At 41.3% G+C, this 21833-nt stretch overlaps 1 protein-coding gene across 1 annotated transcript; it reads right to left on the reverse strand.

The window, feature by feature from the left end:
* Window positions 1-13017: 13017 nt before the first annotated feature.
* On the reverse strand, window positions 13018-14345 carry LOC147461673 (uncharacterized). Its single transcript, XM_086501518.1, has one exon. It carries the CDS (start codon window positions 14327-14329, stop codon window positions 13223-13225), a length of 1107 nt encoding a protein of 368 aa, XP_086357644.1. The 5' UTR covers window positions 14330-14345; the 3' UTR covers window positions 13018-13222.
* Between the last annotated feature and the right edge of the window lie 7488 nt (window positions 14346-21833).

Genomic DNA, 21833 nt, shown 5'->3' on the forward strand with positions numbered 1-21833 from the left:
TGCGCACGCACGCGTGTGTGCGTGGGCGCGTGTGTGCGTGTGTGTGTTGCCCACCCCCAACCCTAGGTAAAGGTCCACATGGTGGGAGGTAGGGCCCACCATGTGGAACCCTACCCCCAACCAAGTTTAAAAATTGTGGAGCAAAAACTACTAAGTAATGTGTGATTGTAAGTGTAATTCAATTAGGAAAATTGTGGATCAAAAACATCTTATGTAAAGAAGGTTACCATCTGGTAAAGTGGTGCCCATAGGGCTTATCTATAGTCATAAGGTTCATTACTTAGAGTACTGAGTAAGAGAAAATCTTTTACTATTGCTAAATTGCACCGTGATCGAGCATACAATTTCAAGTCTTTGTATGTTGACATCGTTCAATTCTCCTGGAAGAGTGCATCATATAAGATTGATATCCTCAAAACTATCAGTAATTAAATTTACTTCTATATAATAGTTTGATATAGTAGCACTATATATACATATATCAGTATAAGAAATAAATCATATAGCCTACAGCACAAGTAGATACCTAAACAAGCCAAAGTACATCCGTTTGGATTAGGTAACGGTTTAAGAAGGCTAAGATTATATGTCTTTGTAAGACCATCCTGTAATATCAGGTATTGTTTATGAAGAAAAGCTATATTTGATATGCACTTGACCGGATTAGGAGCGATGGACCCAACCCATCCCTTTGGATTAGGTAGGTCAAGTAAGGGCATATGACGGGTCTAGGTCCACTGTACAGTGCTAGCCCGACCAAATCAGGCTAGCTAGAAACAGGTGTATGTGTGTGTTTATGAATATCTAACAATAGTTTGATTTCACAAACTATTGAAACATACAATGGGACCAGACGCCAAATAGAGCATATATACTTAAAGATAACTCAAATTTTACAAGAGAGTATTGTTGGAGTCATAAAAAAGCATGTACATATGGAAGAGTTTAGAATTTACAATTGAATGAAATTATACTACGCAAGTAAACAATTATCAAAGAAGAGTTTCCAAAAGGTTACATACTAATCATAAAGAGATAGAACTGAGCAAATACATGAAAATGTACAGAATGAGTATACAATTATCCAGGGAGAATTTACAAGGATTATATTTTAATCATAAAAAATAAAACCGAGTAATGGATGAAGATTTCCTACTATCCATATAGTTCTTGCTGCAATCCCAAGGAAGAAACCTCTTACCTGCCCCACCATCCAAAAAATGCAAGTCCATCAGTACTTGACAATAGTTGGGAACACAGGTGTCAATGACTCACTCCCCCTATTATTGGTGTCAAGAATTAAAACAAAAACTAACAACATAGCATAGATCAAGTATTATGTTTGGAGATTGAGTTATTTATTTTAATTCCAAGAAAAATCGGGCATTTCCTTTGCAATTAGGATCCATTTTCAAAAGTCCACTCCAATGACATCTCATCCGAGACCCTCACATGAGGCTTTTTAAAACATTGGAGTGATTTCAGAGTAAAATACTAGCCCAAATTTCAAAAGTTATGTATTTATTCACCAAAAAACAAAAGCGTTAACAATAAAAAATTCATTAATGTGAATATACTTAGCTACCGGCACAATGCTACAATCGTACACCTAGCACCATGAATGTGAAAAAAGCTAGCATTAGCTGCAAAAAAAATGACTTCCTAACTCAAAAACATGGGTGAGAGATCTATAAGGATACAACAGGTTGTTCAAGATATTTGACATTTTAAGTCCTTCAAAAGCCCTTTTTTATGTCATAGGCCCAATTGTTGATATCGATATTTAATATTCAGCATTCATTCAAGGATGATATAGTAAACACGTAGTACATCAATTTCTTCAAGTATCTGCATAACCAAGTAGATTCAACTCGAAGCCAACCAAAAGCCAACTTATCTTGTGCCTCTGGATTTTTGCCTAGCATAAGTTCATGACATGAAAATAAAAAACTGTAAGACGTTCTACGTAGGTCAGAGTCATTTCTCCTAAGATGCATAATTCAATCCTCACAACATAGTAAGCTCCCTTGAAATTGAGCATGATTATGACAAGATCAAGTTTTTGTTAGAAAATGTGTGAGTGATTATATATATGTTAACGTACAAAGTTATAGTATTCCAAAACCCTCAAAACCAATAAAAAAAGTAAGCCATTACTATATCAAAAAAAACTATTGAGTAGGTGCAGTTGCACCTACCTAGATTACGTTATTCTCCAACGTATTATCCATAGGGTTGATGCTGAAGATTGGGGATGCATCGATCATCATTGTTTGTTGAACACCAAATAAGGCATGTGTCTATCATAAGAGCAGCTCTATGGCGAGGATGCTTTCCTTCACAAGTGATGCCATGTTTCAACGATCCAGAATTGGAGGAGCCCAAACAAGCTACCACTTTTCAGATATTTGTAAAAATTTGTGCTTCCATGTCACCCATCTCCAAGTGGTAAGATCCTGCGAGGACTGTCCTTGATATGCAAGCAGGGCACCAGGGAATGGCAAGTAGCAAGAGAAATGCACATGCTATCGTGTGTGTGTGTGTGTGTGTGTGTGTGTGTGTGTGTGTGTGTGTGTGTGTGAGAGAGAGAGAGAGAGAGAGAGAGAGAGAGAGAGAGAGAGAGAGAGAGAGAGAGAGAGAAATAAAGAGAGTTAACTATGTTCTCCAAGATACTAGGGTGGCATGACTATGTAGTCTTCCATAGATCGTGCGAGTATAATAGTTGCGGCAATAGATGTAAAAAAAGATTGTGAGTTTAATACGTTCAACTTTAATCAAGAAAGTAGGCAAACCACCCACTTAGGGAAAAACCAACTAAGCACTTGGAGAACCATTATGAACGAGTAAGCAAGAAAAGGATGATACTTCGGTTCGAAAGCTACTCAACCACCCAAAATGGGTCCATTTTTTAAAAATTTGTGCAGCTCCTCATGTCGTGAATAATAATGAGGTACTATGTCTAATCTCGCAAGGGAGAAGGCAAGAGGTAGCAATTATTTGGGAGAGAGAGGTAAAGGTTCTGTTAGTTATAAAAACAATCCTCTCTTTGAATGTTCTTACAAAGTGTAGCGTAGTGAAGGTGTTGTAGCAAATGCATATTAACACACTAACCCAGGGGTTTAGAGAACCTGCATTAGAACAGCCCTAATATTAGCATCAGAGTAGATGTGTGTGCATGCACATACACCTATAGGTCTATTGAGCTAAAGCAAGAGAAATTGTCCAAGGTGATCATAGACCTCGGAATTAATTTTTATGCAGATGGAATGTAACCACTTAATATTGAAAAGGCTCAGTTTGGAGTCCACTAAACCAAAGGGAAGAGGGGTTATTATGAGATTTGAAATTGCAAGGCTTGGTTAAGGTCCGTGTGGAAAAGATTATCCAGTCTAGAAAAATGTGTGTGTGTGGGGGGGGGTAAGGTCCACATGGTGGGAGGTAGGGCCCACCATGTGGAACCTTACCCCCAACAAAGTTTAAAAATTGTGGAGCAAAAACTGCAAAGTAATGTGTGATTGTAAGTGTAATTCAATTAGGAAAATTGTGGATTAGAAAATTCTAATGTAAAGAAGGTTACCATCTGGTAAAGTGGTGCCCATAGGGCTTATATATAGTCATCATATGTCATAAGGTTCACTACGTAGAGTACTAAGTAGAAGAAAATCTCTTAATATTGCTAAATTGCACTCTGATCGAGCAGATTATTTCAAGTCTTTGTATGTTGAAATCGTTCAATTATCCTACAAAAGTGCAACATATAATACTGATATCCTCAAAACTCTATCTATAATCAAATTTGCTTCTATATAAGGGTTTGATATAACAACACTATATTCAGTATAAAAAATATAACATATAGCCTATAGCACAAGTAGATACCTAAACAAGCCAAAGTACATCCTATTGGATTACGTAACGATTTAAGAAGGCTAAGATTATTTGTCTTTGTAAGACAGTCCTGTATAACAGGTATTGTTTTTAAAGAAAAGCTATATTTGATATGCACTTGACCGAACTAGGAGCGGTGGACCCAACACATCCCTTTGGATTAGGTAGGCCAAGTAAGGGTATATGACGGGTCTAGGTCCATTATATGGTGCTAGCCCCACCAAAGTGTTGGAATTAGGGTTGCAGAGAAATGCACACAGCTTGGAGAAGATGAAGGAAGCTCAAGGCACACAATTGAGAGTGTGTTACTTAGTGTGCAATGGAAAGATATATAGCCCTAGAGTGATGGCCATATATACAATGCACAGGGGAAAACCTTCTAAAGAGGAAAAAAATGCCTCAACGGTCCTAGTGTGTTTACACACATCACTACTACATGTATATGGTAACAAATCCCCCTTGGAGTGATGTGGTGAACGAGAGATGGCACATGAGTAAAGGGAAGTGCCATGCCCTAAGGACATGATAAGTCCACAAAGGGGAGCAAGCCCAAAGCTTTGCAGAAAGCTTTGAGCTTCTCACAAGACAATGCCTTTGTGAAAAGATCTACAAGGTTGTCCTGTGTTGGCACATAAGCCAAGTTGATCTCTCCTGCTGAGAGCCTCTCCTTGACATAGTGGTAATGCAACTCAATGTGCTTTGTGCAAGCATGAAAAACTGGGTTCCTCGCAGCTGCCAATGCACTCTGACTGTCAGTGTAGATAGTGTTGGCAGTGTCCTGTCCAACACGCAAATCAGCCATAAGGCATCTGAGCCATACACACCCAACCGTACCTCTGAAGACTTCCCTGTACTCAGGCTCACAACTAGAAGTGGCCATAGTTGGTTGCTTCTCGCTCAACCATGATATACATGAACTGCAAGCATCAAACAAAAACCACTAGTGGACACTCTTGTGTCAAAACAACCAGCCCAATCTGAGTCCGAAAAAGCATGTAAGTCTGGTGGCAATGATCCCCCCTTGGGATGAAACAATCCAAGATGTAAAGTGCCACTAAGGTAGTGGAAAATACTCTTGACAACCTACCAATGCTTAGACCCTGGGCTATGCATAAATCTACTAACCTGTGAGACTGCAAACTGAATACTCGGCCTCGTGCTGCATACATAAATGAGGCAGCCAACAGCAGTTTGGTGGAAATGACATCAGCGGGATCACCAGAATCATGAGACTCAAATTCAAACCTGTTTCCATGGGAGTGGCAATAGGTTTGCAATCCTCAAGCCCAAACTTACATAGCAATGTCTCTATGTAACTTTTCTGACACAAAGTAATACCACCATCACACTGCTTAAACTGTATACCCAAGTGATGATGTAGTAGCCCCAAATATTTCATCTTGAAAGTAGCATTCAAATCAGCCTTAGATTCAGCAATATGTCTCTCACTTGGTCCAATGATCACCAAATCATCGACATAAAGAACCGCGATGAGAAGTACATCACCCTCACGCTTTACATACAATGTGCTTTTCGTTGGACTATTACGAAAGCCTTGTTTGACCAAATGAGTGTCAGCTTTCTCATACCAAGCACGAGGAGATTGCTTCAACCCATACAAAGCCTTCTTACATATGCACACTTTGTCCTCTTGTCCTTTCTTGACAAAACTGCGAGGCTGCGTTACATAAGCTTCCTCATATATGTCACCATTTTAGAAAGCAGTAACAATGTCTGATTGATGTACATCCCAACCAAATGAGCTTCTAATGCACATAGAAAACGCACAGTAGTCATACGACAAGTGGGAGAAAAAGTTCCTTCATAATCTATGCCTTTTTGCTGTGCATAACCCTTTGCAACAAGTCGAGCCTTATGGCGATCGATCTCACCATCTGGCTTGCGTTTCAACTTGTAAACCCACTTGGTACCAATGGCCTTTTTGCCAGGAGGCAAATCACATAAAGTCCATGTGTTATTTTCTATAAGTGCATCATATTCTGATTGCATAACAGCCATCCAATTTTTTGAATTCTGTGCTTCATCAAAAGACAGAGGTTCCTCAACATCATGTAAGCTAGACACAGCCAAAGCATAACAATCTGATGCATAAGATACATGGCGAGAGCTTGAACGAGTATGACTGGACAAAGGTGCATCCAATTTACTATCACGCAATGTATACATCAGCCATTTTGGCATACCTCTAGCCTGCTCATTTTCAGCCCTTTTCTCATCAAGTACATCATGTACATCTGCATCAGTAATAGGCTGATCTGTAACATTTTCAAAACCCACATAGGCTCTACATTTTCCTCATTGGAATTTACATTCGAGCTTCCACCACTGAAAAGAGGCAACAAAGTGTCATAAATGTCATGTGAGCTTACATTATTGTCTCTATTACATGATAGCAAGGAATAGAATCTTCCACAAATACTACATCCTGTGAAACCAGAATACGCTTTGTTTGGGTATGATACAACATGTAACCTTTTCTTTCAGCACTATAACCAACAAAAATACATTTGACAGCCTTATCATCCAATTTTTTGCGTTGTGTTTGTGACACCAAACCATATGCCAAACATCCAAAAACACGCATGTGCTCAATAGAAGGCTTTCTATCATGCCATGCTTCATATGGAGTAATAGACTGCAAAGCTTTTGTAGGACACCTGTTAAGTACATAAGTGGCACACATGATGGCCTCAAGCCAAAAAGAATGCGGCAAAGCTTTACTTTTGACCATACATCGTGCCATTTTCGTAAGTGACCTATTTTTCCTCTTAGCAACACCATTTTGCTGAGGTGTATAAGGAACTGTACATTGGTATTTTATCCCACGACTAGCCAGAAATGCATTAAATTCATGAGACATATACTCCCCCCCTCGATCAGGTTGGAGTGTGCCCATAGTACATTTTGATACATTTTCAACCATAGCCAGAAATTTTTTGAAGTACATAAAAACTTCGGACTTCACTTTAAGCGGAAATACCCATGCATGCCTGGAGTAATCATCAATCAAAGTCACGAAGTAAAGGTAATTGCCCAAGGACGGAGTTTACATGCGCCCACAAACATCACTATGCACAAACTGCAGCTTGCATGTGGCCCTAACTGAACCATCCTTTGGAAATTTTGAATGCTGTATCTTACCCAAAATACAGCCTTCACGAACATGTTTGACAGGTGCTTCAAGAGGCGGCAAAGAAGCAACCATATCAGATTTCTACAAATGCAACAAAGTGGCAAAATTCAGATGACCAAAACGTGCATGCCAAAGTTTTGCATCTGAAATAGCCCTTGAATCTGCAACTGCATTTGCAAAATTTTGTCCACACTTTTCATACAAAGTGAGCCTATACAGCCCACGACACAAAAGCCCAGATGCAACAATTTCATCACCAAAACTGAGATCATGAACTGTACATCTATCATCCACAAATTTGACTACAAGTCCAAGTCTAACAAGTGCAGATATAGACAAAAGATTCTTTTTGATCCCAGGTACATAAAGTGCATCAACAAGTGTGAAAGAACTGCCATTTGCAGCAGTAAGCACAATTTTTCCAACTCCCTGAACTAGATAAGAGGCATTGTTGGCACAAGTGACTGAATTCCCATGAGGGACAGACTCGAGAGAGGTGAACAATTCATGATGTGAGGTAGTGTGCTTTGTAGCACCACTGTCAATATCCCACACATGTGAATCTGCAGTAACTGAAATGCATGCATGGATAGAAAGATTGTAAGTGCACTTTGCACTAAAAGCCCATTCTGCATCAACATGAACATCACAGTCTCCTTTCACAAAAGACTCAACAATGGCTGCATCAGTGGTAGTGGAACCAACATTTGCAGTGGAACCACCCTCTTTCTTCTTAGCCTCTTTGGCCTTCAACTTAGGACACTGCTTGATCAAGTCATCATTAGCTTTACAATAATGGCAACGCATCTTGCCCCTATCACCAGAATTGCTAGACAACGTGCTGCCAACAGAAGCATTGGGAACAAAAGTTTTGCCACTCATAGTAGAACCATAAGAAGTGGCTGCATTGCTGTTACCACCCTTTCTTTGAGAAGCAATAAAAGCCTATTCAATTGCACGCTGTGTAGTCTTGTTTTTTTTGGAAAGTGACTCTTGCAACATCAATGTGCATAATACATCAAACTTGACAACTTCAGGATTTCCTTGGGTCATAAGTCTCCAAGTACTAGCAAAAGTCTGGTAAGAATCTGGTAAGGCATCAAGAACAGTTTGCACAAGGAAACTCTCTGAAATGACTTCACCTGCAGAAATAAGTTGCTCATTGATATCCTTGACTCCAGCAAGGAAAGTGTCCATATCATCTTCCTCATGCATAATCTTCGATTCCAGCTCTTTACGTAGCAAAGCAATTTTAGCCTCATTCCGATTTTCATAAAGACCAGCCAAAATATCCCAAGCATATTTTGTAGATTTTGTTGAACGAATGTGAGAAACAATGGTGCGCTTCACAGACAACGCAATCAATGCATGAGCCTGCGCATCCTTTACATCCCAACGAGATTGTTCTGCCATAAGATAAACAACTCTAATAGCAGCAATCCTTGCAGCAAGACCTACAACATCCTCAACATCGCCTGCATCCTTAGAACCAGGACGTACATCAATGCACTGCACAATATTCCAGACACCCTTTGACATAAGAACACATTGCATCATGTAAGCCCACATAGGGTAATTGTCCCCATCCAATCCTGTCCTCAGCAGCAAACATCTTGAACAAGTCTATGTCGTTGTTAGCCATGGTAAATGCTGCACTTGATGTGAAAACTGCTCGAAAAGAGGAGAATCGAAGCGGGAACAACATGTGCTATATAGCACAAACCGTAGAAGATTGTAAGGCACCTATGTTATGCTGAAAACGGCACTGACAAAAATTCTGCACAAAATGACAAAATAGCATGTGTAGTAGTGCCCGTAGTGGAAACGGAGGCCGAAATGAGCTCGAATCAGAAATCTGAGTACACTGAGTTGTACAAGCTCACTTGAAATTTTTGTTGACTTGCACGAACGCTCGCCAAAGCTCACAAAAATCAAAGAAAGTGAGCAGGCGTGTGTTAGAATTGCTGGCGCGACTGAGCCCGGGAGGACGCAACCTGCTTTGATACCAATTGTTGGAATTAGGGTTGCGGTGAAACGCACACAGCTTGGAGAAGACAAAGGAAGCTCAAGGCACACAACTGAGAGTGTGTTACTTAGTGTGCAATGGAAAGATAGATAGCCCTAGAGTAATGGGAATATATACAATGCACGGGGGGAAAAACCTCCTAAAGAGGGAAAAAATACCACGGCAATCCTAGTGTGTTCACACACATCACTACCACATGTATATGGTAACACAAAGGCTAGCTAGAAACAGGTCTGTGTGTGTTTATGATTGAATATCTAACAATAGTTTGATTTCACAAACTATTGAACCATACAATGGGACTAGACACCGAATAGAGCATATATACTTAAATATAACTCAAATTTTATGAGACAGTACTGTTGGAGTCATAAAAAAGCATGTACATATGGAAGAGTTTAGAATTTACAATTAAATGAAATTATACTACGTAAGTAAACAATTATCAAAGAAGAGTTTCCAAATATTACATACTAATCATAGAGAGATAGAATCAAGCAAATACATGAAAATGTATAGAATGAGTATACGATTATCCAAGGAGAATTTACAAGGATTATACTTTAATCATAAAAAATAAAACCGAGTAATGGATGAAGATCTCATGCTATCCATGTAGTTCCTACTTGCAATCCCAAGGAAGGAACCTCTCACCTGGCATCATAAAAAAAATGCAAGTCCATCAGTACTTGACAATAATTGGGAAGATAGGTGTCAACGACTCCCTCCCCTTGTTATCGATGTCAAGAATTAAACAAAAACTAACAACATAGCACAGATCAAGTATTATGTTTGGAGATTGAATTATTTATTTTAATTCCAAGAAAAATCGGGCATCATCTCCTTTGTAATTAAGATCCATTTTCAAAAGTCAATTCCAATGCCATCTCATCCACGACCCTCACATGATCCTTTAAAATAAAAAACATTGGAGTGATTTCAGAGTAAAACACTAACCCAAATTTCAAAAGTTGTGTATTTATTCATCAAAAAACAAAAGCGTTAACAATATTACAAAATTCATTAATGTGAGTAAACTTAGCTACCACCACAATGCTACAATCGTAAACCTAGCACCACAAATGTAAGAAAACGCCAGCTGCTGCTGCTGCTAAAAAATTGACTTCCAAACTCAAAAACATGTGTGAGAGATCTGTAAGGATACAACATGTTTTTCAAGCTATTTGATATTTTACGTCCTTCAAAGACCCATGATCATCTCACAGGCCAAATTGTTGATATCAACATTCAATATTCAACAATCATTGAAGGATGATATAGTAAACACGTAGTACATCAATTTCTTCCAGTATCTGCATAACCAAGTAGATTCAACTCAACGCCAACCAAAAGCCATCTTATCCTGTGCCATTGGATTTTCGACTAGCATAGGTTCATGACATGAAAATTAAAAAGTGTAAGACGTTCTAAGTAGATCAGAGTCATTTATCCTCAGATGCATAATTCAATCCTCACAACATAGTAAGCTCCCTTGAAATTGAGCATGATTATGACAAGTTCAAGTTTATGTTAAAAAATGTGTGAGTGATTATGTATATGTTAATGTACAAAGTTATAGTATTCCAAAACCCTCAAAACCAATCAAAAACTAAGCCATTACTATATCAGAAAAAAATACTGAGAGTAGGTGCAGTTGTATCTACCTGGATTACGTTATTATCCAATGTATTAGGGTTGATGTTGAAGATTGGGGATGCATCCAACATCATTGTTTTGTGGCCACCAAATAAGGAATATGTGTATAATAAGAGGAGCTCTATGGTGATGGATTCTTTCCTTCACAAGCGATGCTATCTTTCAACAATCCTAGAGTTGGAGGAGCCCAAATGAGCTACCATCCTTCAAATATTTGTGAAAAATTGTGCTTCCATGCCACCCATCTCCAAGCAGCAAGACCCTGCAAGGATTGTCCTTGATATGCAAGCAGGGCACCAGGGTATGGCGAGTAGGAGGAGAAATGCACACGATATTGTGTATGTGTGTGTGTGTGTGTGTGTGTGCATGTGTACGCATGTGCGTGTGTGTGTGTGTGTGTTTGATTGAAAAATCCCATCATTTAGAATCATATACTGAGATAACTTAAATACTGTTTGCATTTACCATGTTGTGTAAAGACCAAAACAAAGTACAATCTTTTTGATATAAAACTTATTACAAGATGCTTCGATACATGAAAAAGTAGGAGCTTTTAGTAGTGTATGCGTGTGTGTGTGTGTGTGTGTGTGTGTGAGAGAGAGAGAGAGAGAGAGAGAGAGAGAGAGAGAGAGAGAGAGAGAGAGAGAGAGAGAGAGAGAGAGAGAGAGAGAGAGAGAGAGACAGAAAGAAAGAGAGTTAACTGTCTTCGTCACAATACAAGGGCGTCATGACTATGTAGTCTTCCACAGATTGTGCGAGTACAACAGTTGCGGCAATAGATCTAAAAATAGATCATGAGTTCAATATGTTCAACTTTAATCAAAGAAAGTAGGCGAACCACCCACTTAGGGAAAAACCAACTAAGCACTTGGAGAACCATTAATGTTGTGAACGAGTAAGCAAGAAAAGGATGATACTTCGGTTCGAAAGCTACTCAACCACCCAAAATGGGTCCCTTTTTTAACAAAAATTGCAGCTCCTCATGTGGTGAATAATAATGAGGTGCGAGGTCTGATCTCGCAAGGGAGAAGGCAAGAGGTATTGAATTATTTGGGAGAGAGAGTTAAAGGTTTTGTTAGTAATAAAAACAATCCTATCTTTGAAGGTTCTTACTAAGTGTAGTGTAGTGCAGGGTGCTGTAGCAAATGCGTATTAACACACTAAGCCACGGTTTCGACAACCTGCATTAGACCAACCCTAATATTAACATCAGAGTAGATGTGTGTGCATGTACATACAAGTATAGGTCTATTGGTCTAAAGCAAGAGAAATTGTCTAAGGTCATCATAGACCTCCTCGGAATGAGTTTTTATGCAGATGGAATGTAGCCACTCAATATTGAAATGGATCAGTTTGGAGTCCACTAAACCAAAGGGAAGACGGGTTGTTATGAGATTTCAAATTACGAGGCTTGGTTAAGGTCCGTGTGGAAAAGATTATCTCATCTAGAAAAGTGTGTGTGTGTGTGTGTGTGTTTACTAACGAGAAGGAGCTCAGTAAGACTGATTCATAGGTATGGAGCTAAGGTATGGCGAGTAGCCAAGGACTCCACAATGTGAACGTGTAGGTCTACACTTATGGACAAGTGTAACAAGATCTAGCTTGAAGATAGCTTTGTGGGTAGGTGTAAAATTGCATGATCACGTTAATTATAGCTAAAAGTATAAGCCTATGTACGTGAGCAAGCATCCATGCCTATGTGCATGGGCATTAAGGTAGATCAAATTCATCTAGTGGGAACTCAGCTAACACTATTAAAGAAAGATCGTATCCCCTGAGTGATTGCAAAATATCGAACCAAGTTAATGCCGTAGGAAAATATGATACCATGTGTGTAACAGATACTGCAAGTGAGAGCAATGCAAGTAAATTCTCAAAGGAAGTTGTGACCGCATGCGAAGCTGCATTCCTAGGTTTTGTAAGAGCGATATTCTTAGAGAGAGAGAGAGAGAGAGAGAGAGAGAGAGAGAGAGAGAGAGAGAGAGAGAGAGAGAGAGAGAGAGAGAGAGAGAGAGAGAGAGAGAGATGATCGGCAATGTGCGAGCTTGACTTGCTTTATGAAAAGCTTGTGTGGGTAGCCAAATCGTATAGATCTCTCATCCACTAAGGTAAAAATAGATTGTCACGTTTAAATAAGTGTGTGTGTGTGTGTGTGTGTGTAGCTCTCGTCTCAAGAAGCACCTTATCAACAATAGTTTTTAATCATTGTAAAACACCATACCCTTTTTTTAATTCATTAGATCTATTCTATATGTGTGTAAAACGAGATTGGAAATCTCTTTTGTTGTTTTACTCATTTCTACATCCAATTGATTATGATTGAAAAAGGTACAATTCATTACCCTGGATCAGTCAACATTGGTGAGATGTTAAATTGAGATGAATAAATGAGAAATTTATCAATAGTTGTTGATTGAATAACATGGTCATGATCATGTGGAGTTGAGAAAACTACATATAAGTTAGAGAATAATCTTGCCTAATCATTCTATGCATCATCAAAATACTGTGCCATTGGGAGGAGGGTCGTAAAGAACGAGGGGTGGAGGAGGAGATTCATAGATGGGGGGAGGATTGTAAGAGATGGGGGATGGAGGAGGAGTGTAAGTGAGAGGAGAGGGTTCCTCATACACAGGGGGTGGTGGGGACTTGTAGGTGATAGGAGAGGGATCCTCCACATATGGAGTGGGGGGCGGTGGAGACTTGTAAGAGACTGGAGAGGTCTCATTGTATGAAGGAGGGGGGGGATACTTGTAAGAGACTGGAGAGGTCTCATTGTATGGAGGAAGGGGGGGAGACTTATAGACTAGAGGAGGCTCATAATATGGAGGCGGGGGAGGAGACTTATAGACCGGAGAAGGCTCATAGTATGGAGGAGGGGGAGGGGATTGGTAGGTAGGAGTAGGTGTGTAGGACGGAGGTGGAGACTTATAGTAGACGGGGGCTGGGTTGTAGGAAGGAGGCGACTTATAGTATCTAGGAGGTGTAGCTGGAGACTTGTAATAGGGGGAGGGCTCGTAGTAATTAGGAGGCTTGTAAGTAGGCTTGTCTTTGGGGTAGTAGGGAGCCGGCTTGTAGTACACCGGCTTCTTGTAGATAGGCTTGTAGTAGGGCTTGGGCTTGTAGTAGTAGGGCTCGGGCTTGTTGTAGACAGGCTTGTAGTAGGGCTTGGGCCTGTAGTAATAAGGCTTTGGCTTGGGTTTGTAGTACACCGGCTTCTTGTAGATAGGCTTGTAGGAGGGGGGTTTTGGCTTGGGCTTGTAGTAATAGCTAGGCTTGGGCTTCTTGTAGTAGGGCTTGGGCTTGTAGCTATACTTAGATGGCTTCTTGTAGGATGGAGGCTTATAGAAGTAGCTGGGCTTCTTGTGGTGGGGATGGTGGTGGTGGTGGTGGTGCGGTTTCTCGTAGAAGACGTAGTACCCGGGCTCGTCGTCGTCATCGTCGTCATTTGGGTAGTAGCTCTGGGGATCCTCCTCTTGGGGGGGATAGTAGGGCTTGGGCTGTGAGCCTTTCTTGGGCGGGGGGTAGTAGCTGGCGTGGGAGCTCAAAACGGCAGAAGAAGCCAGCAAGAGCAGGAGCAAGAGGAGGGGCTGCAGGTGCCCCATCGTTGAGCAATGGGAGGATGAGCAGGCGATGTAGAGACGAAAAGAAGTCTGATTGTATACCCATTTCCACTTGACGCAGAAGCGCTGACTCTCTGACGTGCGCTGGGCGTGCATGCGCCGCTAGCTGGCCAGAATATCTCATCATCGACCGTTCTACTCGTTTGACGTTTTTTGGACGTGGCTTTTGGTAATGTGGCATGAGTTCAAATTTGCACGTAGTAAAACGCATACAATGTTTCTTTAATTTTCATCAAGTCTTAATTTTTGCCTCACATACAATGTTTCTTTAATTAGGATTTTATTGGACCTTGAATGTAAATACCCCATACGCTTATTCTTTATATGTAGAGATGGCCTCTCTTTATCCCCCAAGAGGCCCTCAAAACCTTCTAGTGAATGTGCAAGTATTGGATGTATTTCGACTTTCATTCTTCAAGCTCAAAGATAGATTGTTCTACCTTGCTAGCCATTGCAACATAGAAGGAGTGGACAAAATATTGGTCACTCATGCACTAGGTTCCTCCTAGGCTATGTTTGAGGTGGGTTATTGCGATACTCATGGTGGACTTATTGTGGCACTACCTTGCTATAATGTAGGTATTTGGCCACTATCAAGCTAGAAATTTAGTAGGCTACTCTCACAATACCTCCCAAATGGGTTATAGTGCTACGCAAGGTAGACATTTGTTATTGCCTCAGTATTATCTAGGTTCCTTGCTTCCATTGATAGTAATGACATCCACACCTACTCCTTTTGCTCCCCCGTATATGGCACCAATCTCTCCTCTCCAAAGCCCCTCATGTGCCCATCAGTAAATTCACTTTGTGCTTGGAGATGAGCACCTTGAAGTTGCATAAACATTTTTCTTCATCTCCAAGATGTCTTAACTCATAAGAACATGCCATATTCTTCCACAGCTTTAAATTCCACCTCCTCACGCAAGAATAATAGCGCTTCGAATGGAACTTGGATGGTTTGTAGCCATCTATAACACAAGAGATGAGGCTCGCCCACATGCCCTACACATTTTGATCTCGTTTTGATGGTTTTGTTTTTTGCCATACTCACAATTGCGAGTGGAGATGTTATAACGGGACCCTAAGAAGGCACTATAGGACTTGTTGAAGTTATTTAGGGTAGGTGAGCCACTAAGGAGGCATGCATCAATGGAAGATGTGAGAGGCCCATTATTAAGCAGTCCATGTTGCAATAAAAGTGCAAAATCTTAAAAGGTAACTTCCTTGACCTTCTTTTGGAGCAAAAGTGCCTCTTCAGAATTGATTTTCAAAATTTTGAAACACCAACTTGCACAGATTTTTAAAACATGTGAAGAAAGGTCTTTTAAAAAGCCCCTTTAAAAGACAAATCCGAATATATCTTCAGATGTTGTTAATTTTGCAATGAATACCAAAATAATCTCTTTCTTGCTAGGTGTTCTTAGACTGATACAGCTATCATATAGCTCTTATAAACACATCTATGGATCCAATACAAAACGTTGTTCTCATCCTCACAGGTATGTAGGCATGATAGTGCAAAGAGCATTTTGAAGCAAAATTTGCCAAGATTCTAAGGAAAGGGAAAAGGAAGTGAAAGCCTAAAGCAATTTGGTGCTGGTTTTTTTTTTTTTTTTTTGGGGGGGGGGGGGGGGGGGGCATCCGAGTGAGAATCTAGGAAGCCAAGTGGCACGTGATGCGTGAGACAAGGACAGTAGTAGCTGGTGGGGAGCTAGTGACACAAGCCGAGAAAAGTATACAAGTGTCTTTTTTTTTTTTGCCATACTCATAGAGATCTTATACTTACTCAACAAAGAAGTTTCTAAAAATAGCCTCTTATCATAAGCCTTATACTTGTGAGGGAGGTGGTGTGCCCATGAGCGTGCATGTGAGAAGGGAAAGAAGAAGCGACATTGTGTGTGAGTGGAGTGAAGGACCAAGTGAGTCTCACTCCTTATTCTCTATATGTACATAGAAGAATAAGAGGTCAGTAGTGGATGACTAAACACCAGACGTCCCTAGTTCAAGGCATAGGCACAAAAGTGGTACCACCTAAACATGCTATCACCCATTGGAGAAAGGCTTTCCCTTCACATCCGATTATAATAACTTAAAGCCTCCTTGCTACAACTATGGTGAGAATTTTGTGCAATCAATGTACTCCAAGTGATGACGTCCTGGAAAATAACTTCTCAAAACTTTTGAGCTCTCTAAAGTACACCACTTTCGACATAAATATCCAAAGCATTGCACTACATATTCTTCGACTACCCTTGATTTAACTAAACTAACGCAAAGTTTTCTTGCCATTGCCATGCTGGTACTTCTTCCATTCAATGTACTCTAAAAGACGCCATTCCAAATAAATTCCAAATAAAAATCTCCTCAAGCACTCACTTTGCTCTCTAAAATTTACCATATTTGGCATGGACACCGGTCCAAGCATAATTTATTTTTCATCCGCAACATCAACATGTATATCAATCAAAGCATTGCAAAACATCGCAGTAAAAATGACATTCTTTTTTCAAAAAGAAACTTCAAAAAACCTATTATTCTTTTGCTTTTCTCTTGGTGGATGTGGAGCATCATGACAGTGCTGAGAATTTATCAACGTTCATGCATCTCATGTACGGCCTACCATTGTTGGGGCCCGACCTAGCAGTTGCAGTGGGAGCATTTGCAATAGTGGAAGTAGGACCTACCAATGTTGAGGCACAACCTAGCAGCTGCAGTGGGAGCATTTTTGCAATAGGGATTGTCAATCATACCATGAATGACACTGGCATGATGTATTGTGGAGCTATGCAAACCATACAAGGTTGTTTGTAGAATTTGCATGCAGGTTCGAGCATGGATATGCACGCTCATCTATCACTGGAGCCAATACGACTGCATGTAGATCGAGTGAGCGAGCCAATGGGCGTAGACTGAAAGAGTCTTTCATCTGTTTCTTGTACGCCTTTTGGTGGTACCACCAATAGCACATAGGTGGAGGGAAATTCAACGTTTTTCAAATTTGGGAAAAGAGGGAGAGGGAAATTCTAAATTTTCCTACAATATAATCTATGTACCTATAATCTAGATGCATGCAAGCCATTATGGGGTGGAACGGGTCCCCTTTTTTTGAACTGTCTGTCATCATGGCCTAGACACTCCTTGTTATCTTTCTCCTTTCCTCTCACGCAACTAGCTTGTCACTGGAATCCCGCTTGTACCTGTGTGCTCGCTCGCTCCCATAGCTCGTGCTTCCCCCATTGTATGATGCAGCCGTCGCGCTCTACCATAGCCCTGGTGGAGCTCTGCCCCCATTGCCCCCGGCACGTAAGCATAAAGTCCGTAGCAGAACCCTCTGCAGAGATGACTCCCAAGACGAACACTCCCTCTAGGAAGCACAAAAGCCCAACTCAGAGCACGGAGGTGGTACAGTAGGCGGCCTTTGCAACAAACACCATAGCACAGCAGACCCTCGTAAGAGCCCCCACACAACAGACCCTCGCAACACATGCAAAACAGCAGACGCCTTCAACAACCACGACATAGCAGTCCCCTGCAACCAACAAGACGCTATAGACCCCAGCAACAAACACTTCCGTCAAAACTTTCCTCTCCAAATGTATATTGTCGATTGAAAAATATGCTCAAAAAGGTGAGTTCTACATCGCGTTGTGGTCGTTTCTATGTTCCTCATGGCAATGCATGGCCAAAAATTCTATTTTTCAGCATTGGTTGCAAATCATTTTTCTCCATGGCGTTGCTTGCAGCATCGGTGGAGTATCTGGTACTTTCCAGGTTTTACTATTCTGCATTGCAGTTGCATGAGGAATATGGACTAAGTATGGGGGGCAAGCTACCCAAGGATTTAACAGACAAGGACCTGCCACCTAAATAGTGGTCAACAGTGTTCAAGGTTCCAGAGAAGAAGAAGACTAAGATCTTCTTCCACCAGGTGCGTGACCACCTTTATGATGCATGCAGGATTTTGTATCAGAAGGTCTAACAGGCTGTCCCCTCCAACGGCGAGCTCATGACGAGGTTTGCGAGGGGGTTTGCATATGAATACTGCGATGCTGCCAAAGTAGACCTTGAAAGCCATAAGATTGCATGGGCTTTGGTTGGGGATCAAGTATTAGAGAATGTCAAGAGCCAGAAAGGGGGACTCAATCGGATAATACAAAAGTTCATGTCCGATTACGGCGTGAAGGAAGCCACCACATTTGAAGGACTGATAGAGAATGCTATGGACGGTCCTACGGCATCCAGCGACCCTCTACAACACATGTGGATAGCCTCTCAGCCCCTCTACACAACATGGGTGGATTATAATCTTGCCGATGACCATGAGCAGTCAATGAAGGCAGAAGAGAAGGTGAAGTCTGCAAAGATAGTCCTCGCTGCAAAGCGGGACTTATGGTTGCGCAATGAAGGTACCTTCTTAGCTTGTGCACCCATCACTGCAGAGGTGGAGAGCCTCAGAGAGGAGGTGGAGAAACTGAAAGCCTCTCCAACAGAAAATGCAGCCACGATTGCCAAAAAGAAGGCTGAAATCGGAGCCCTTACAACGGTACTCTCCAAGTCCTTTGGATTCAATGATGCTGCAAGGATGAAGGGGGAGGTGTCAACCATGCAGGTACTCCAGTCTTCTCTATTTTCAAAGTGTAAAAAGTGCTAAAAGTGGTTGAGATTGCTTACCTTTTAAGCACTTGCAAGCACTTTCAGCTACGTACAGGCTCTTTTAAGCACATGCAAACATCTAGAAATGCCTGCAAGTTCTTGCAAGTGCATAAAAGTGGTTAAAAGTGCTTACAAGTGCTTACAAGTGCTAAAAAATGCTCCACTATTTAGCACTTGCAAACACCTTAACCACCAACAAGCACTTTTAAACACCTAAAACTGCCTGCAAGTGCTAACTTTTATGCACTTGCAAACGCTTTGAACCACCATTTGGCACATTAAAGCACTTTGAAGCACTTTCAACCACTCGCAAACTCTTGCAAGTACTTGAAGAAGATTCAAAGTGGTTAAATTGCTTCAAAATTCTTTCAAAGTGATTAAAAGTGCTTCCTGTAATCACTTTAAAGCACTTTGAAGCAATTTCAAGACCCTACAAGCACTTGCAGGAGTTTGCAGGTAGTTGAAAGTGCTTCAAAGTGCTAAAAAGAGCTTCCAAGTGCTAGCAAGTGCCTTTCAAAGTGCTACAAATGGACAAATTTAGCATCTACAAGCACTTCCAAGCCCTTTTAAACACCTAATAATGCTTTTAGGTGCTAAAAAGTGCCTAACTTTTATGCACTTGCAAGCACTTTGAACCACCTGCAGGCACATTAAAGCACTTTGAAGCACTTTCAACCACTTGCAAAGTCTTGCAAGTGCTTGAAGGTGCTTGAAAGTGCTTAAAAGTTAATTTTGCAATCACTTCATAGCACTTTGAGGCACTTTTAAGCACTTTTAACCACTTTTAAGACCCTACAAGCATTTACAGGTGGATGAATGTGCTTCAAAGTGCTAACAAGAGCTTCCAAGTGCCTTTCAAAGTGCTGCAAGTGTACAGATAGATCACTTGCAGGCACTTGCAAGTGTCTACAAGTACTTGAATGTTCCAGCAAGTGCTTCAAGGTGCTTGCAAGTGCCTTCTTGCTAGGGCCTGCATGTCCCCCATTATGGTTGGTTGTGAAATAATCTTCCTTTGTTTTTAATTCTTTACAGAAAATATTTCAGGAAATGGACAGGGAGCTTGGTGACTTTAGAAGGCAGGCCTCCTTCATGAAGGGGTCCAACAAGTTCATGAAAAGAGAGGGCAGGGCCCTTCTAGTGCCCATTCCACCTTCCAAGTCTAAATTTAGTGTGGATATTGGAAATTGTGTGGTCTGTGGTCAAGAACTATCGGGCAAATATGGGGCCGGTGTCTTTCAGCTGTCGTATGCCCACAGATACCATCCGTTTTGCTTTTCAGTGGTCAGTGCGACTGATCCCAAGTGTGTTGTACTAGACTGTAAATGGGAGATACCCCATATAGCAAGATGCTAGGCACTTGGGAATTCTTATGAGGAGCTTGAAGTTAGGTTGGTCATTCTATACAACAGAACTTATGCTAATCTGTTGTGGAGACTAATTGTGTGTGTTGGTTCAACTGAGCCAGTGGCTAAGAAAGAAGCTTCCACATCATCCATGCACGATGTGGACGAGGTCTTTGACCTTCACACCATGCTGCTGAAGTCAAGAACTTTGAAGGTGGGAAAACTATTGAGGGTGACCGAGACATTTTGAAGGAGACAACTCCATCCGCAAGCAACCAAGGTAATGTCAGTTTTTTATATTTGTCTCCTCCCATGTCTGAATCATGGTCATCGTGTTCATTATGGTCACAATATAGTGCCCAGGTACTGATTCCTGTAAGGAGGACAATGTAGGTGAGGTAGTGGATCCTGAAATGGAATCAACCGTGCAATTTGTAGCTATGGAGATGCGAAAGAAGATAAAGAAGCAGATGGAGGACGAGATGTCCCAGGACGCCAAAAAGAGTACTGCATACTCCCCCCAAAACCAAAGCATGCAAGAAGCTTTAGCTTCTTGAAGCTTTGTATCTTTTTTTTTTCATGCTATCTTTCTTAGACTGCAGCTTTGTATCTTTTTTCTCGGCAATATAAATTTAATTATTCTCTCTTAGCTTGTCTCCATTTGTGCTCTGTAGTTAAAATCCGTGTGGTTGGCTCAAAACCCCCAGCGCCCAATGATGAGGTAGAGCACATTGATTGCCAGCTTCCTTGCTACGAACCAATTGCTACGAACCAATGTCTCGCTTCCCAGCCCATAGAGATTTGGCAGTAATTGTAGACTTCAACAATGTGCTTGCTTGTATGCATGATAAGCACAAAGGATTGGAACGCCCAGATTTAAACATGTTGGTGCAGCCAAAGTTGGTCCAAGATGGAAAGTCAGGCAAACGATGTAGGCAGGTGCAGTGCAGAAGGTTAGGGCATGTACCAAGGTCCTTGGCAGCCAAAGGGTAGCGAAAATGTATGCTTAAAGCGTCTTTTTAGGCCAAAAGGCTCAAGATAGGTCTAGATGGGATAGCAAGTGCAGGTGCCCAAAGTGCCGAGTCAGTGCTCTGAAATGTAGTGTTCAATGTGCTCTAGGAGGCGGTCCGTATGGCTCATCAAACGGAGCCCCGGTGCTCAAGATACTGAAGTTTGAAGTTAGAAGGTGTTGCAGATCCCCGATGGGTAGGGCAGCTGGGGACAGATGGCCTAGGTAGATGTCAGCAAAACATGTGTAGAGCTCCGATTAGGGAGCATGACTATCTTCTCGGATCGATAATCGGAACTACAGATTACAAGATATGAACCGACAAAGTTTGGACGAGGGCCAGTTCTGGGGCGGTTTGTTGGCTGCATTGGAAAATGTGTCTGTGGTGATTTCTTGGAGCTCGCCAAGGTTCTCGGTGATATTATGCATCATGTGGAGCTAGGAGGAATTGACAGAATCCCAATCAGAGCTCGGAGTGGGG

Source organism: Adiantum capillus-veneris, chromosome 3 (genome assembly GCF_014529385.1).
Source record: "Adiantum capillus-veneris isolate H3 chromosome 3, ASM1452938v2, whole genome shotgun sequence".
NCBI classification, from domain to species: domain Eukaryota; kingdom Viridiplantae; phylum Streptophyta; class Polypodiopsida; order Polypodiales; family Pteridaceae; genus Adiantum; species Adiantum capillus-veneris.

Coding starts and splice junctions, on each gene's coding strand:
- LOC147461673 (XM_086501518.1), bottom strand. CDS start 14,329: ATGGGGCACCTGCAGCCCCTCCTCTTGCTCCTGCTCTTGCTGGCTTCT.